This window comes from Umbelopsis ramanniana (genome assembly GCF_025399195.1).
Source record: "Umbelopsis ramanniana AG unplaced genomic scaffold K450scaffold_7, whole genome shotgun sequence".
Lineage (NCBI taxonomy): Eukaryota > Fungi > Mucoromycota > Umbelopsidomycetes > Umbelopsidales > Umbelopsidaceae > Umbelopsis > Umbelopsis ramanniana.
The window spans coordinates 372,779-389,363 of NW_026252093.1; the positions used below are offsets into that span (position 1 = coordinate 372,779).

General features: G+C 42.5%; 9 protein-coding genes across 9 annotated transcripts; 5 read left to right on the plus strand and 4 right to left on the minus strand.

Moving 5' to 3' along the window:
* Positions 1–527: 527 nt before the first annotated feature.
* K450DRAFT_196552 (uncharacterized protein) lies at positions 528–1,655 on the plus strand (the record flags this gene model as incomplete). The annotated part of the gene is made up of 2 exons (XM_051584526.1): positions 528–882; positions 979–1,655. The coding sequence occupies 2 exons, from the start codon at positions 528–530 to the stop codon at positions 1,653–1,655; spliced, it is 1,032 nt and encodes a 343-aa protein (XP_051447972.1).
* Positions 1,656–1,831: 176 nt separating this feature from the next.
* K450DRAFT_225686 (uncharacterized protein) lies at positions 1,832–2,592 on the minus strand. The gene has a single exon (XM_051586427.1). It carries the CDS (start codon positions 2,565–2,567, stop codon positions 2,007–2,009), a length of 561 nt encoding a protein of 186 aa, XP_051447973.1. The 5' UTR covers positions 2,568–2,592; the 3' UTR covers positions 1,832–2,006.
* Positions 2,593–2,821: 229 nt separating this feature from the next.
* On the minus strand, positions 2,822–5,191 carry K450DRAFT_225693 (uncharacterized protein). The gene is made up of 6 exons (XM_051586428.1): positions 4,647–5,191; positions 3,745–4,567; positions 3,547–3,676; positions 3,427–3,486; positions 3,140–3,352; positions 2,822–3,066 (listed from the first exon to the last, which is right to left on the minus strand). The coding sequence occupies exons 1-5, from the start codon at positions 5,108–5,110 to the stop codon at positions 3,243–3,245; spliced, it is 1,587 nt and encodes a 528-aa protein (XP_051447974.1). The 5' UTR covers positions 5,111–5,191; the 3' UTR covers positions 2,822–3,066; positions 3,140–3,242.
* Positions 5,192–6,472: 1,281 nt separating this feature from the next.
* On the plus strand, positions 6,473–8,015 carry K450DRAFT_225701 (uncharacterized protein). Its single transcript, XM_051586429.1, has 5 exons — positions 6,473–6,788; positions 6,854–7,044; positions 7,118–7,296; positions 7,366–7,469; positions 7,539–8,015. The coding sequence occupies exons 1-5, from the start codon at positions 6,509–6,511 to the stop codon at positions 7,943–7,945; spliced, it is 1,161 nt and encodes a 386-aa protein (XP_051447975.1). The 5' UTR covers positions 6,473–6,508; the 3' UTR covers positions 7,946–8,015.
* Positions 8,015–9,818, minus strand: K450DRAFT_225703 (uncharacterized protein). Its single transcript, XM_051586430.1, has 6 exons — positions 9,429–9,818; positions 9,267–9,372; positions 9,011–9,165; positions 8,596–8,928; positions 8,193–8,533; positions 8,015–8,121 (listed from the first exon to the last, which is right to left on the minus strand). The coding sequence occupies exons 1-6, from the start codon at positions 9,486–9,488 to the stop codon at positions 8,085–8,087; spliced, it is 1,032 nt and encodes a 343-aa protein (XP_051447976.1). The 5' UTR covers positions 9,489–9,818; the 3' UTR covers positions 8,015–8,084.
* Positions 9,429–9,818, minus strand: K450DRAFT_297554 (uncharacterized protein). The gene has a single exon (XM_051593668.1). It carries the CDS (start codon positions 9,792–9,794, stop codon positions 9,645–9,647), a length of 150 nt encoding a protein of 49 aa, XP_051447977.1. The 5' UTR covers positions 9,795–9,818; the 3' UTR covers positions 9,429–9,644.
* Positions 9,819–9,961: 143 nt separating this feature from the next.
* On the plus strand, positions 9,962–10,483 carry K450DRAFT_225709 (uncharacterized protein). The gene is made up of 2 exons (XM_051586431.1): positions 9,962–10,163; positions 10,253–10,483. Exons 1-2 carry the CDS (start codon positions 10,008–10,010, stop codon positions 10,292–10,294), a joined length of 198 nt encoding a protein of 65 aa, XP_051447978.1. The 5' UTR covers positions 9,962–10,007; the 3' UTR covers positions 10,295–10,483.
* Positions 10,484–10,892: 409 nt separating this feature from the next.
* K450DRAFT_225712 (uncharacterized protein) lies at positions 10,893–12,250 on the plus strand. The gene has a single exon (XM_051586432.1). The coding sequence runs from the start codon at positions 11,111–11,113 to the stop codon at positions 12,101–12,103; it is 993 nt and encodes a 330-aa protein (XP_051447979.1). The 5' UTR covers positions 10,893–11,110; the 3' UTR covers positions 12,104–12,250.
* A 216-nt stretch (positions 12,251–12,466) lies between these two features.
* Positions 12,467–15,274, plus strand: K450DRAFT_225716 (uncharacterized protein; the record flags this gene model as incomplete). Its single annotated transcript, XM_051586433.1, has 9 exons — positions 12,467–12,524; positions 12,582–12,775; positions 12,837–13,220; positions 13,286–13,777; positions 13,840–13,953; positions 14,015–14,155; positions 14,255–14,590; positions 14,654–14,840; positions 14,989–15,274. 9 exons carry the CDS (start codon positions 12,470–12,472, stop codon positions 14,991–14,993), a joined length of 1,908 nt encoding a protein of 635 aa, XP_051447980.1. The 3' UTR covers positions 14,994–15,274.
* Between the last annotated feature and the right edge of the window lie 1,311 nt (positions 15,275–16,585).

The window sequence follows — 16,585 nt, forward strand, 5'->3', positions numbered from 1 at the left end:
TACTCATTGGTATTTATCACATTTTACAAGACTCAATAGTAATACTCTCAGGCTAAACGGAGAAGGAATAAAGGTCATCCTTAACGACATAGCCACTCCACACTATCGTTCGTGATCTCCTTTCTGTTTCTTTAACTTTATATAAGACTTGCCAGCATTTCCAAACTAACTGCTTTTTTTTCTCATATTTAAACCGAACGCTGAATACTTGAATTTCTTTTACATCCAATAATGTCCACTTCCATTCCTAACTAGTGCGTTGTACTTGCACGGATTTGAATGAGTAGCACGGATTCGCTGTTGGTCGAATTCTTGTATTCTAGTTTGAATATTCTTGACGAGGCCCCATTAATCTCATTATAACTTTTTGCTGTTTTTTTTTCCTTGTATTCCATTTTTCACTTCACAAAAATAACCAAAATCCATCATAATCCCCTGTCACCTGCATTGGGAGTAAATTACAAAGGTGTTGAAACGAACTTATGGCACCGAAAGACACTGGCATCATCTGGCAATCGGCATCCATCATGAACAGCAACAGTGACATCGTCAACGCGACTATGTACGATTTTCGTGCTTCAAACACATGGAGTCACTACGCGAAATCGACTGTATCTATAGAATACACATACAGCAATGCGTATCCTTGTCCTAACGCCCTTCCGGAAGGTATTGTCCTGGACGGTAACAAACCATCTAAATTCAACCGGCAACCTCTTGGGAAAAGCCCTTCGGATACCCCATCACTCTCAAGCTCATCTTCTCTATCATCGGCTTCGCCTGAAGAAGATGACGATGCGCATATAACACACGCCTCACAAACCCCTATTCGCTATACAAATAGCCTTATCCAGAAAATCTCTCTAGTGGACAAACTGGTTGGTAAGTGTTTAAAAACCTTGTACTCTGTGTAACTGGGTGGCCAAAAGCTAGAAATCGCAACATCCAAGATGACTAAACCTTCTTATTATCGCATAGAAACGACATCTGCAGTCATAGACGCCATCTGGTGGCCGTCTATCGAAACTCAAAATGTCAAAGTAGTGTCAACATCACAATTTGTTAAAGAGATCCTGAAAAGATCAAAATCCACCTATTCTACACTACAAGCTGCGCTTTATTACATATTTCGTATCAAACAGAAGATCATGGACCATACGGCGGAGCGAAACACTTTGCCTGCGCAACAGTCTTCTCCACAAGACTGTATATTCTGTGGACGACGAATGTTCTTAGCCGCAGTGATGGTTGCGTCGAAATTCTTGCAGGACAAGACGTACCGTAACAGTGCATGGGCAAAGATATCTGGCTTGACCACCAGTGAAATTTCCTACTCTGAAATGGCCTTCTTGAAGCTGATTGAATTTCGGCTATTCATAAGCAAAGAGACTTTTGAGATGTGGCATCGTATGCTCACTCAACACATCAGCCAGCTAATAAATACACTACCCACGAATAGACGCCTTCCTCCAGCTAGTCGAGCGGCCTTGAACGAAATTTGTAACTATGGCTATCAAAGCACTATTAACTCCAAGGCCCTTGACTACACCCATGAACCTTATTTTGTGAATATTCTCAAGTCACCAGATGCTATGGTTGCCAAACGCAATGCTTATCATGATCCAACACAACATAGGAAGAAATTATGTCAATGACGTTCATTTCAATGAAAAATGTTATATTTTCAATGATGGTAGAGAAATTGTGTGTGCGTCACGTGTGCTACGTTTGAGAGTGCTCCACACGAAACCACGATTGATCCTCCCCCCCCCAAAAAAAAAAAGTTCAGCAGAGTCGGTGAGTCCATGTTATAATCTACAAGTAATTTATTAGGAAGTAATTCCAACGAGGAATAAAAAGTATTATGTGAAGATGATAGTAAGTGAGGTATTGCACCTGAAAAATGATATCTCGAAACCCAAGTGTCTTTCTTTTTTGGTTTTGATAATTGACGCTATTACTTTTTGTCTGACAGAGAATGGCATTTACTCCTCAGCAAATAACCACTATTGATCTTTCTTCTCCTGCTCCTCTGGCGCTATCTTGCCTCTCCTGATCTGTAGATTTGTGTAAAATTGTTGGGATAAGCTGACGATTTCTCTTCCAAACAGCAAAGCGAACAGAGGGACGCTTAAACCAGCTGTAAAGTAGAACCGGGGGACAGCTAACTTCGACAAAAGCTCAAGAGTTGACTCGTTGAATGATGGCCAGGACAGCAACGTTTGTGTCAGTTCCCATATACACCAGAGATCGAGTCCGAACTTGGCAACCACAACCGCCTGCAAAGCCTTGTAGTTTACATTCAAGTGTCCCATCATGCACACAGTGACTAACAGGAAAGAGAGAGCTTGAGCAGCCTTGATAAATGCTAAGATTGGATAAAAGCCTCTTATGCCTTCTCCCCACGCAGTGAAAGGTGGGTTTGATGCATCGAATCCTTTGAAGTCGACATCGTAGTAAGCAGTAGTTTCGTCTAGCAACAGCTTGTTGGTTTCATTGACGGCATACCACATAACATAAGTGAATACGCCTATGTAAGCGGTAGTGTACTTGTTTGTGAAATCCATAGTTCAGGGTCCAGAAGAGAAGCAGTACGGAAAAAGGAGAGGAAAGAGAGAGAGGGAAAAAAAAGGCAGATACATATAAGCTCACAGTCCGGACCCTGAATAAGTCGCACAGAAAGGGTTCTCTAACTCCGCAGCGACCAATCAGACGTGTACAAGATATCCAGTGGCGTTGGGAATCCCTACCTGAAATTGTATTCCTTGTTAATTGAAAAAAGCACACACCGCCACCGAAACTGCAAGAAGACCCTTGAAAATTTCGATAACCGAAAAAGACAGCTCATCTATTTTTATTATGACATGAATTGTCTATAAATTGAAGCCTATTTACAGGTGAGAAAAGACAGATGCCGCTGTTCATTTTGACTCGGCCGCTCGGTTGAGGATTTTGACTGCAATTTCAATCTACAAGAATTTTACCCCCAAGTTAGAGTTTTGCGCTGTCATGTCACAAAGGAATGGGCTTACGTGTACTTACACATGCAACCAGGACTGCTACGATCTGAGGATAGCAAAAATGTGAGGGTCAGTATGGATGCTTTGCAACAGGTTATTTCATGACAATTAAGTCTTACAATTAAGTAAATGATGATCAAAGTTTGATATCTTGAAAAAGAAAGGAGGGTAAAAAAATCTGAATGGATCATCAAAACAGCTTGCAATAGGGTGAAACCTAACTTACTCGACTCCAAAGTTATTCATGTGCTCTCTAAGCATACTCAAAAGATCCGAGATGACTGTACACCTGTCATTCAAGATGGCGGCTCTTTGGGGTATTTCCAAGTAATCTGAATGACCGTAACCATCGATAAGCTTGGTGGTACTTACATTAGAATTTACATGATCAACGTTGTCCACTTACCTCTGATTGCATTGTATAAAGGCTGTAGGGATGGTTCAGACCAGAAAATCTCGGGCGTATCTATAGCAAAAGGATAAGTCTGACAAACTTCATTCACAATTATTATTCCAACTGACTTACCCAAGACATTGGAAGATAAGTTAACATTCATACGAAGTTTGAACAGATGACCGTTGATTTGGGTCATTTCTGCTCGCTTCATATCTAATTTACCGGTCAGTGCTAGCTTTTTGGGTATGTGTTTGGTGGCCTGTTTAAGGGGAGAGACGATGAACATTGCTTCTAATAATACCAGGGCAATTTCAGTCCGATACTGACCTCAATCGTATTATCCATAATATCTTCGTATCGAGCCAGGACTGCACTTTGACTGATTCCATGGCTAAGAGTAAGTTTAATCATATGGTTGCCGCTTTTTAAAGTCAGCATGTCATTGAAGATCCTGGAATGCTTTTGAGTAGTGTCGTACTGGAAATGCATCTCTTCAATCTGCATATCTTCCAGATCGTCCGGATTGTCTTTCAGTGGACGAATGGTAAATGGAGAAAGGTCTTCCAGCATCAATAATTCTTGAGCACGACTAAAATTCCAGAATACCAACACTCCATAGTCGAAAACGAATAGTTCGCCTCCGGTGAATGGTTTTGTATGAGCTGCTTTGGTGGAATGTTCAGAGTCTCGACGTTGTTCAGCTCGAATCTTCTCATCCGTCTTCACCATTTCTGGATCCAGTTGTTGACTCAAGGATGTTTCGGCAGTAAAGTCTGGTTGATCTTCCAGATGTTGATCGATAAAGCTATTTCCCTGGTCTACCGACTTTGGTTCCGTTATATCACCATCAGTGGCATATGTCGGTTCAGCCAAATTTGTGTCTGTTGGGTGCGACGTTCCCTCATAGAAATCTGCAATTTCATGTGCTGCGAGTGACTCAGCATTTGTGTTGTGAGGCTCTGGTTCGTTTTCCAAAGCGTTGGCGTACAAATGATCTTCTTCGTAAGTCATTTGCTCATTCTCAAATTGCCGAAAGTATTCTTCACGATCATGTATGGCTTCATCACTTTCCGGCCATGGCGCTGAACGGAGCCGTACGTTGGTAGAATTCTTACCACCTGGCCGTAATGTCATAATAGGAAAGTGATACCTAAAATGTCGAATTATTGTTAAAAAGTGAAAAATTTGCATGAATACAGTCTCATACATATTGGAATTACTTTACTTACGGCGCATAAATACATTCATCGTACTGTCTTGGAGTAACATGATGTTGTTCTTTCAAGAATAATTTGATTTCATCAGTTTGGAAAGTGTCGGCTACGCAATATGCCGAAACTCTAGGCAAGTTCAGCCTGTCTCGTTGATCTTTTTTCATGCGTTCAGCAACCGTTCTCGATCCAAGTACATGAAGTTCAAGAGGTAAATGAACCACTGGAGTAGTTTCGTCAGATCCATCCTCATCTTCCTGTTCTTCAATTAGTGTAGCTGAATCTGCCGGCTCGGAAGGGAATAGAACAAGCTTCTGTGACGTTTTGGTACTTCGAAGAGGTTTTGCCTTTCCTGCCACAGAAGATCCTGGCCCTGATTTCGCAGTGGTTGCGGTGTTTCCAACAACTTTCTTTGCTAGCTTTGGGACAATGCTGTCTTTCGGCATGCTCTTTGACAATAGAGATTCTGTAAGACTCTGCATGTTGAAAGCAGTGATATCATTTGCCGGAGTTTTTTTTGCTGCCAAAAGATCAATCTGCAAACGACAGTCACAGCGAAAGACCTTGTGGATTTTCTGATGTCGGCCAAAAGCAATGCAGATAAACGTAGGCTTTCACGAAGTGGCAAAAGCAAAGCTTCTTACATAAAAGAGCAATACTGCTAAAGATGTTTCTAAACGAAATGCATCGGCTAAACACTCATATGAATAGCTTTAGAATGGCATCCTCTACTAACTTCTTCTGCTAATATTACACGGTAGAATATCCCCTTATATTTTATATACAAGTTCTTAACGTTTAATTCACACCTTACATTCTTTAATCTCTACTATAGAGTTCTATGGACCTCCAACACAAATTGTCTCCTTTGAAAACGCCGTTCTCTAAAAAAAGATCATGCTCGGTAAAGCCAACAGTGATATGCGGCCAGAAGCTCTTCAGCAGTATTACGTTAAGAAGGGTGAGTGCATGTACAATCATACTAAAAGCTTTACGGTATAAGATCATGAAATAAGCTTACCTTTGGATCGAATAAAGCAGTATTTCCTCCTTTAGACCAGTACAATTGAAACAGTTTTGTTCGAATGTCAACAAGGTCAGGAGAGCTCACTATAAGCTGATACACAGTATTCTCTTCCAGTTCCGCTTTCCCGAGACAAATTACTCGAAATTTGCTCGCTTGTATGTTGTGCACAGATGCAATAGTATTTATATCGTCTATGGTGATATTGACCTTGGCGAGGGCTTCGTATTCAGGTGGGGATACCACTGTGATGTGCGCTTCTCCTGTCATACACATAAATCAGGTTAGTATAAACTAAGCTTTCGACCGGCTGTTCACCAAAAATGGTCTTTCAAAGGAAAAGTTACCGCGAGACTGTAGATTACTGCTACTTTTGTTCAAGTCCTCAAAGATAGGTTGTATATAACTGAAGTTCAACTGCAAACCTAGCCACATCACAGGATCTACTCGAACTAAATCAGAACTGTATTTTCATAACAAACCTAGCTCTAATTTTACCAACCTGTGTGCGGGACAAAGGGTATTTTGGAGGTATCATGAATTCTTGCATCCAAAGGCACTGGTGGGCCTGAGTTCCAAATATGTTATCACCCAAGACTTTCACAGTGTGCATCTGTACTGTCATTCAACATTTTGAAACGTACCATAGAAAGGAATGCCTAAAGGAGAGTGGGGTATTTCCAGCATTGCCGTTTGAATTTGTGCAATAACGGCCGTGGTCCATGCACAGACACTCATAATCCAAAAAAGCATCTTTATCGGAGAAAGTAAGGAAGAGAGACTTGCCCAGCCGAAACCTCTCCAGATAATTTTTTTTTTAACCTTTTCAGACACCAACATTTCTTTCCATGCCTGCATGCGACAACCATTATCTCATGTCCGTCGGCTTATAGCCATTCTCCCTTTCCTGGCCCTCCAGCTAACATCTGCGCTAGTCATACAGCCTAAGTTGATTACACGGCAGTTAGATGACTTTGCATTGTTGAGCTCCGAGCTTCAGACACCAGTTACCGGAATAGTTCGAAAACACTATGTGGCAATAGATGAAATCGAGTGGAACTACTCTCCAGATCAATGGGATTATTATCATAACACATCAATATCTGACTCTCCTGCAAAACTATGGACACAGCAGAGTAAGTTTATAGCATTCTGACACAATATGTTACAGCTCGGTAGATTTTAAACATTGGTCCTTCAGGTACTACCACCCTGGGCACCCGATATCGCAAGGCAGTATACAGAGAATACAACGATTCTACTTTAAACCATGCTTTGGATATTCCAGAGTGGCAAGGCATGATGGGCCCTATTTTTAGAGCGGAGGTTGGTGATACGTTTGAAATCCATGTTACAAACAGAGCCTCCAAGAATTACTCGATACACCCACACGTGAGCATCTCCTGGTTGACGAAATCACACTAACTAAGAATTGTACTTATAAACTGACACGGCTTTATATTAGGGACTGAAATATGAATTTGAAATGGAAGGCGCCGTATACCAAAACGCATTATACAACTCTATTGCACCTAATGACACTTTCATTTATCGATGGGACATACCACCACGATCTGGCCCTGGCCCACAAGACGGCGACTCGGTTGTATGGGGATACCATTCACATGTAACTGAAAATGATATGTAAGCTTTTGCTGGCATACCTGCTTATCAGTACCCGTACGCAAGCGTTAACATCATTGCATTTCTCAGGTTTGACGGGCTTTTTGGTGCCATCATCATCTACAGACATGGCCATTTAGGTGCAAATGGAAAGGCGAAGTCAGTAGATAAGGAGTTTGTTACTACTTTCGTTGGTAAGCATATAGATAATCACGTATTCAAGGTATAAATAGCAGTGACGTTTCGACTGACAGCCAGTGTAGTGATGGATGAAAATCGATCCTCGCTATTTAAGCAGACGCTGCAAGAAGCATCACCAACCATTGACCTCAGCAAAATCCAAGCCACTGAATCGTCGAAAAAGCAATTTATAGACTCTAATAGGAAGGCTACCATTAACGGCATCATGTTTGGTGGGCCCAAAGACCTCGTCATAAAAGACAAAGAGGTTGCAGACTGGCATTTACTAGCATGGGGCACTGACTTTGATGCTTTCACTGTTACTTGGTCGAATGCTGGCTCTCTAATATATAACCAGACCGCGGAACAAGTGAACTTACTACCTGCCTCTTTTGCAACGGCTAGAATATCTCCAGTCAAGTCAGGTCAGACTGAATTTGGATGCAATGTACATAAATCGCAGGGAATGGTCATAAACTTCAATATATAGATTAGATCTTCACACCTTAAAAACAACGCCAGTACATGAGAGTTGCTCTTTCCTTTATTTTAAATTACATAATCTCTTTAATACATTGCTAAATGCTCCGCATGGCTGAGGCGGTAAAATACAAAGCGTGTGAAGTACCTCATAATGAGCATACGCTCTTACCATCATATCCCAACCTATGAGAGTCAGAATAAAGAAAACTTAGTAAAGATACTTCGTTCAATCGACGTGCAACTTTCATACTTACTCCTCCAGTATTCCGTCCTTTCTCTTGAAGAACCACCAACAACCACATGAAGTAAGAGTAGAGACCATACCCTCCGGACCGCATACGAAAATTTTGGTAGCTGAACTTGGTTCAGGCATATGCTTTTTCACCATGTCTAATGATACACGACCAGATTCCTGTTCCCAGTTAAGTGGTGGTTGGGTGAGACAATAAGTAATTTGGAGTCGTTCAGGATTCTTCGCAGCCATGTTTTCGAGCTCTTTACGAAGCAGAATGTCGTCTTCTGTTCTGTTGCAATATAGCAAATTTACTTTGGTCTTGTCTTCGCTGTTGTCTAAGATTTTGTGGAGTAATTGAAACTGGCAAAGCAGATTAGCCTGAGCATCATGTATGACGCTTGTAAAAGCAATTTAATTGTTACCATTGGGGTTATACCGCTTCCAGCTGCAATCATACCGATAGATTTATAGGAATTTTCCTGGTATTTAAAGGTCTTTAAAGGTCCCATGACATCTAATTTGTCTCCTGGTTTCAAAGAGTGGATGGACTTGCTGGAATTACCATCTTTATACTTTTTCACAACGATGTCGATATGACCAACATCTCCTTCTGCAGAAACAGGTGTATATGGTCTGTAAAAGTACGTTGGCCACCAATTTTTTTCGGTTCCGGGCTTGACCACAGAAGTCATGATGAACGAAGAGGTTGTGTGCCCTGATACCTGGTCCTCTTTTGGGAGATTAAACCGGAATAGCTAAAATGATGGGAAAAGTTGAGTCAATGTTTCAATCGAATGTGACTTTAATCCATAAGTTGGTGTGCCTTCGAGATTATACCTTCGCATTTTCACCCATGTCCTGTGTTTCTCGTAAAGTAAGGGTGGTCCAGCCCATCAGACTCAAAGCCTTCTCGGGCGACTTAATGTTCGGCTCAATTCCTTCACAGGCAACTCGGTTTTTTTCATTTTTTCTATTGTAGTAATAGTAGGCACCTAAAGCAAAATATCTTCAGTTAGTTTTATACCATTGCTTAAGAGATGGTCTGACGAAAAATCCAATTGATAATCCAAATGGGAAGGACCCAGATACATACCACCGGCGACAGCCAAACCAAGTATCAAAGCTTTCTTGCCACATCGTGAATTTCTGTAACGTCCGGCTGCACCCATATACATTCTCGTTTGTGCATTCAAGGATGTCTGTAAAAACGATTTAATAATGGAAATACACCAGAAGAACATCCGAAGTAACAAACCTGTTGGAATAGACCTGTTGGCGCTTTTGCAGCGGCACGAGAGAGAGCAGAATTGAACATGATATTTTGGACATCTTGGATTCTAGGTTGGGTATCGCGATATTTATACAAGCAATTTACCCGCCAATCTGTCTGCGGGAAGAGGTTTGACTCAAAATAGTCTCTTTGTATCAGGCAGCGTGGCCATTGCTTGTACTATCAAAATTTCAAACTCCATTATCCTTTGTACTTTCGTTCTCTTTTGAAAAGAAATCGGTAGGGAAGAGGGGTTGGCAAAAGATGGATTGCCAATGTAAGTTTACGCGTCTCCATTTTCGCTTCACGTATAACACAATCAACTCTTCTACCCCTTGATATAAAATGCATTATGTTTTCATAGCAGAAGTTGACTAAGTGGACTGATCAACAGTATTTGACTCAAAAACAAGATACGAAAAGCGTATTTCGGGTCAATCTATTTCAAAGTCCGCCTCTCTGCTCGTTGTTTCGATTTGAACTGAAAAAAAAAAATGTGCTGCACTTTTAACTTATAGTTTATCCAAGCCGAATTTTCGGTAAATCTTTCGGTGAGAGCTCAAAATGATATTAACATATGTTACCTCCTCTCACCAATCCTCAGTGGCTATAAGTCTAGTAATAATTGACCTGTACCTTAACAGCTTCGTCGTGTTCACCCGTCATAAAGTGAATGGGAAATTTACTGTACGCTCGCTGAGACGGCCTACAAATTATCCGGTAATTTTGCAAAAGCATTTCGTAGCTGTATTTTAACCATTTGTCACCATTTGGCGTAAGTGGCCAGCATAGCTGATTGCTAGTAGTAGGAAAGAGCTATCCGCCGCTTTAAGCCGCAATTCATTTGCTGAATGTCAAAAGGAACGGATAATACGGGCTACGAAAGCAAGATCCACGTACAAATCATTTTTCATAACGATATCACAGCTATTGATGGAGACAGGCATAGTCTCATGTAAATCCAAACAGTCTATCTCTATAGGATTCTGTATGTCAGGCATGAAAACATCAAGGAAGGCATAAGAGTATGGGTGGGCATTTAGAAAGAAGATGTTATCAAAGAAATTTACTGGTGTACCATTGAGACTTGATAGGTATTGGTTTCGTTGAAACTTATTTTTTGGGACTGATACCAAACAACGTGCAACCACCAACGACGGTCTTTAACTAAATTATCGCGAAAATAGCCAGAAAAGTTCTTCTGTACACATTTTAAAACATTAGACTATAGCACAACCCTTCACAGAGAGCCAAGATGGCTGAACCTGCTCGACATTCAGTTACATCGACGAATTTGAAAATTGCCACCATGGGCTAGGGGAATGACTGGTTTTGTTTATAACGAAAAATTACAACTTTTTGACAAGAATGTCCAGCGAAGAGCTTCAGACTTTTTACACTACCGCCGTAGTTACAGTATGGGTCAGTAACACGTTATACCACTATACATGGAAATACAGTTTTACTTATAAAACTCTTGGTTTCCAGCTTTCTCTCGCATTGCAGACAATATATACAGTGTCCCGTATGTTGATTTCTCAGAGCCGACGCCGTTGCAGTATGCCGTATCCAATGGATCTGCTTTCCACATCCCTCATGGCAATATCGACACATCTCCATTCCATAGCCCTACGCTGCAGCAGGCACAGCTGCACGCGCCATACCCCATGCTTCAGAATATGCAACCACCGCAATTACACCAGCCCACCGTCGATGTAAAGAAGGAACAGAAGAAGGCCCAGGCAGAATCAAAGCCGAAACCGAAGGTTGTTCGCTCGCGATTGCCGCAGAATGGACAAATTCCGGAACGACTTGTCCGTCCTCCGAATGCATTTTTACTTTTTAACAAGGAGATGCGCAAGAAGCTCAAGGATAAAAATCCCACCGCCAAAGTCGCTGAGATCAGTAAAGAAGTCGGCGAGAGGTGGCGGAATCTCACTCCCGAAGAGAAGAGTAGTTATCAATTGCAAGCCAGCCAGCTCAAAGCCAATATGCGTGCGGTACATCCACATATGATGTATATTCGTCGCACGAAGGAGGAGCTTGCTCACGCTGGTGTGCAATCCAAAACAACAAGGCGAGGAGATATGGGCGATGCTGATCACTTACTCCATGGCGAAGTAGACCCTCGATTGCTCAGTCTTGGCGTTCCTAACGACACTGCACCCCGCCAAAATCGCAAGCGAAGAACTCGTGAAAAGAATCCCGCAGCACCTAAACATCCATTGTCAGCCTATATGTGGTACCTTACTGAAGTTCGGCCTGCCACGATGCAAGAATATCCGGGCTCAACGGTGGGACAAATTAGCAAGATTATCGCACTACGCTGGAGACAAATGGACGAAAATGAGCGCGCTCCTTGGGCCATGAAAGCTCGTGAGGACAAATTGAGATATACCCGGGAGATGCAAGTCTACGCCGCCAAGTGCTCACCGAATCTAGGCAGAGGAACGAGAAACAAGTATCGTACAACTGACGCAGAATTAGCAGCTCTCAATAAGGCTACCATCAAAGATCAACGAATAGATACCGATACGGACAGTCTCTTACAAACGTCACTCGACCCTACCTCATTACTGGCTGGTCCTTTTGCAGATGATGCATCTTTACAGTCCAATCCCATTGACAACGACACTGATCAATATGTGAACGCTGAGTAATATAAATCCCCATCCATTAACAGTAATGTCTTTGTAGCAATTCCCCACTCTCAGTGTAGTCTCATATATCATCTCATCATCCGCTGTTAGCTTTCATTGAACCGCATGTATCATATAAATCCTCAAATTCCTCATGAATGACAGTTATCCAGTTGGAGGACCGAGCACTTAGACGATGGGGGTTATGTGATCAGATGTTCAACCATCGTCGTCAGAGCAGTGAATGGCAGCGGGGTCGCCATTGCCTAATATGGGGAATGTTTTCTTGAAGCCGAAAGTGGAAGCGACGCACTGTAAAAAAAGCAGTTACATTTTTTTTAAATCAACAACCCATTTTTTCTTTACTCTACTCTCTAATTTCACATTATGGCTACTTTAACTTCAGGAGTAGCACTGAATGCTAGTATAGAGAATTTGTTAGGTAAGACTAGATCATCTTGTGGATAAAAGGTGCACGTACTAATCGAATGATGGACAGACCTAGATAGTCAGGTTGAGCTTCGCAAACAAGAGCGACAGTTAAGACGACAAGAAAGGGAGCGGAAAAGAGCTGAAGATCTTAAGCGGCTAGAAAAGGCGGCGCAGGATGAATCGAGCAAAAGTATATCTCACACGTCAATGCCACAACCTTCTAAAAACATGAGCAGTGATCGATTACAAAAACTTGAAAAGGTAAAAAAAAAAGATTGAATGGCTTAGATCAAATGGAAAAAGTTATTAACTTGCTATGAAGGAACTGGATGAAATGAAGCGCTCACGGCATTCACGGCAGCCTTCGCCTTCACAGGAGATAAAGACAGCGGTTGTGCTGAAATCGCAGCCCAAGAATCCTAAAGCGGAGGTGAAGGTGGAAAAAAGACTGAATATCGGACAAGTTGCTGCACAACAAGAAAAAGAACCACAAGTTGTTTCACTGAAGCAAGCACCAGCACCAAGTGGAATTGTAGCCAAAGCAAAGGAGCGGTTTTCTAAAGAGGATGAAGCACACGTCGTTAGACCAAAGCTTCAAGAGCAAGGCATCAGTGCGCCAACGGTGAAAAAAGACGTCAGTATGGATCACAAAGAGGATAATTTACCTCAATCTGTGAAGCCAGATTCTCGAAAGCCAGTTGATCAGGTAAAAATTTTGTGACTGAAGTAATTGATCATTTTTGACCATCTACTGACTTGACATTACCACAGGCTCCTGAGCTTAGCACTCTGCAAACAAAAGAGCAACCCAAAAAGAGTGTCCTTTCCCGTTACAACGTGGCGAATGAATCTACTTCGAACAAAACTGCATCCAATGTTAAACCAGCTAGACCTCTGCGTACGTCTACTACTTTGGCTGAACGTGCCGCTATGTTTAAGGAAGTGAAGCAGCCTGAAACGGTCACTCCTCCTATAAACAAACGAAAATCAATGCCAGTAATGAACTTCGGTAAGATGCTGGAAGAGGATAGCGATATTGACGCCAATATTAGCCCATCAGTTTGTGTGAGCCATCGTTTTGGTCAACCACCTCAAGTCATAACTCGCAAGGCATGGCCAACAAATGAAAAGGAATCGTCTACTATGATGAAAAAGGAACTCATCAGTGATTTAAGGAAGCATCCAACCGCTGCCAAGAAGGTCTCAAAGATATTCACATCAGAGCAGGAAGCACAGGTTTTCAATTTGAAGAGTAGTGAGAAGGCAAGTCACCATAGTGCATTGCGTTTAGCGGTTAGACATATATCCTGACCCATTATTTGCAGATGATGGTAACAAGCTCCCCTGTCGAGTTGTCAAATACTGCAATTACCGAGCTGGATGCGAGCAACACTATGCCAAATGCAAATTCACAAGACATTATGACTAGATCTGCACCGGTAAGTTGTAGAAATATGTGAAGTTCGTTGGTGGACGTAATAAGTAACATGATGGCAATAGCCTTTGCAAAGCCTCAAGCAGCCCATCAAGCCCAGATCGCAGAAGAAAAAGAGAAGTTCGACGATAGCATTGACAAGCACTGTAGCTGAAGGCAAAACCGAGGGGTTGAAAGCTCAAATTGAAACTGAAGAGCAAGTCGAAGTGAGTAACTCAATGAACTTGAGATTAACGCATTTTGCTTTTTACTGATATACCGCGCTTCTTTACCTCCTACAGCGTAGTGTAAAGAGCCAACAAAAGCCTACTGTCATGCAACAGACTTCATCTGTTTCAGTGGAAAGCAAAAGAATTAGCCAGAATGATAATGTTCAGGCAGCAGCTAGCCAAGTGACCGACAAACCAACAAACGAGAGTGGTAAGAGTGTGGGCAACACTGGAACGACAGAGGCTTCAAATATTATGAAAGTGCAGCAAGATCTCAAGCCAACAGCAGAGAGTGAGGCCAACGCCATTCGCGCACGTATGCTGGCAAAGAGAAGATCTACGCCTCTTATGGACTCGAAACCGAAGCCATATGTGCCTAAGATATCGGAAGATCAGCTATCGTTTTCTGACCTTCGAGCGAGCTTAGGAAGGGTAAGGCATCTAAAAATCCGATACACCTTTTGAATTTCATCTAATAACTTTGAGTGATTTCAGAGAGGCACAGAAAACTTTCGTAACGCAACGGAAAAGATGATCGAACAGAGAGGTCGCAATATGAACATCACAACGTTTAGATGGTCCGCTTCTTCAACTGCAATGGAGAATAAGTCAGCATCACCATTATCTGGCAAGGCAACTTCTGAACTTCACCGCCCATCACCAAAAGTGTTACCGCAAGTCAGTCAATCAGAGAGCGTTTTAATAACGTCCAGGAAAACTGAGCAGCAGAGTGCAAAGTCGGATCAAGAAAAATCGATAATTTCAGAGATGGGTAGACCGTCACCTACCGTATTGCCGCAAACCTCGAAATCTACCAGCGTTGTTCCAAGGCTGATTAAAATGGATGACAAGATTGATTTATCTCCTGCTAGCAAGCCACAGGGCACAAAAGCAGAAGTGAAGCCAAAAGAAGTGAATAGAGCGGATTCATCGGTGAAGGCACCTATTCAACACACTCGAGAGCAGGTCAAGAGGATACCAACTGAGCCAGCTCGTGTATTCAAACAAGAATTGGATAAATCTAAAGCTTCAAGTGGTAGAAATTCTTTGAAGAAGCGAGCATACTCTGTGTCGGACCTCAAGGCTATTCACAAAAAGTTTGAGCAAGCGCAACAGGAAAACTCTCATGCTCTCATGAAAGTTGCTCCAGCTGTTGCCAGCGTCAAAAAGTCTCCGCCATTTGAACGTATCGAGAAGCCTGTTTTGATTCCAAAGGTCACACCGGTAGAAATGGCACCAAAGAGCGTCGTACCTATCGAATTGACAAAAAGGCATTCCTCGTCGCAGATGGATACTGAAAACCGTATTGCTACGAAGAAACTGCCGCCGATTGGCTTGTCCAATAAGCCAGCCACTTCACCAATCAGGGCTGAAAAGGACCTTCTTTCCAAGCAAAATGAGGAAGCCGGGCGACCTGAAACGCTTTTTATCTCAAATACAGATGATCGTGTGGACAATTTTGTTGGCAGGTTGGAAATGCCTGTACCCAGTAGGGCAACGGCTGAATTCGCTCAAACTGGTGTTTCCAATCTTCAAATTGTCTCGCCAACTCCTCGTAAACTTAGTCCAGAGCCAATCTTGTTCAACAACGAGCAATCTGAAGATGTGGCTCATCCAACTCCTGCGCCATCCAAAAACTCAAGTAGTCGTACGGATGGTAATTGGCGAGTACGCAAGCAATTGCCTTTCAAATTGGATATGGACTCATATAACAAGCATCAGCACAAAGCTCATATAGAAGAGCAGCCTTCTTATAATCCTGAAGATGGTCTCAGCGAAAGGGAATTACCTGAAGTCATACCTTTTGTGGCCACTGCTCAGTACGATGAATGTATAGCAAACTCAAGAAGACGAGCGTCGATGCCGATCCCAGACGCCTACCTTCGTGCTACGATGAACCGTAGCCCTGCAGGATCTGATGATTCGTCCACGCTTGATACTCCAAAGGAAAGCAAAAAAGTTTCATTCTCACCGACTATCACCACCTTCCGGCTTGATCCCGTTGACGAGTCTGAAGATCCGAATCATGATTATTTTGGATCGGTTGGCAAGAATTCAATATTATCGGACGAAGAATACGATTTCGAGCAATCACCAATTTCTCAGCTCCCACCTCCTCTTGAGTCAAATCCATCCTATTCAAGACACCAGCGTACAGCTTCAGCACCTCAGAGTGACTTTGGTACAGATGATAAACGGGATACCAGCGCCTTCTGGAAGGCTTTCTCATCGGAAATGACCAATGCTCCATATATTTATGGATCATCCGGTCGAGACGATAGAATCAGTATGTTGCCTCCTCCTGACCGTCCCGAGAACTATTATGATTCGAATGCTAGTCAAAGAAAACCACCAGCGTGGGTCAAAAATAGTCTGGAGGGAGGACGCCCTGAGCCTAGTTTGCCAGCACCATCACCGTGGCGACAA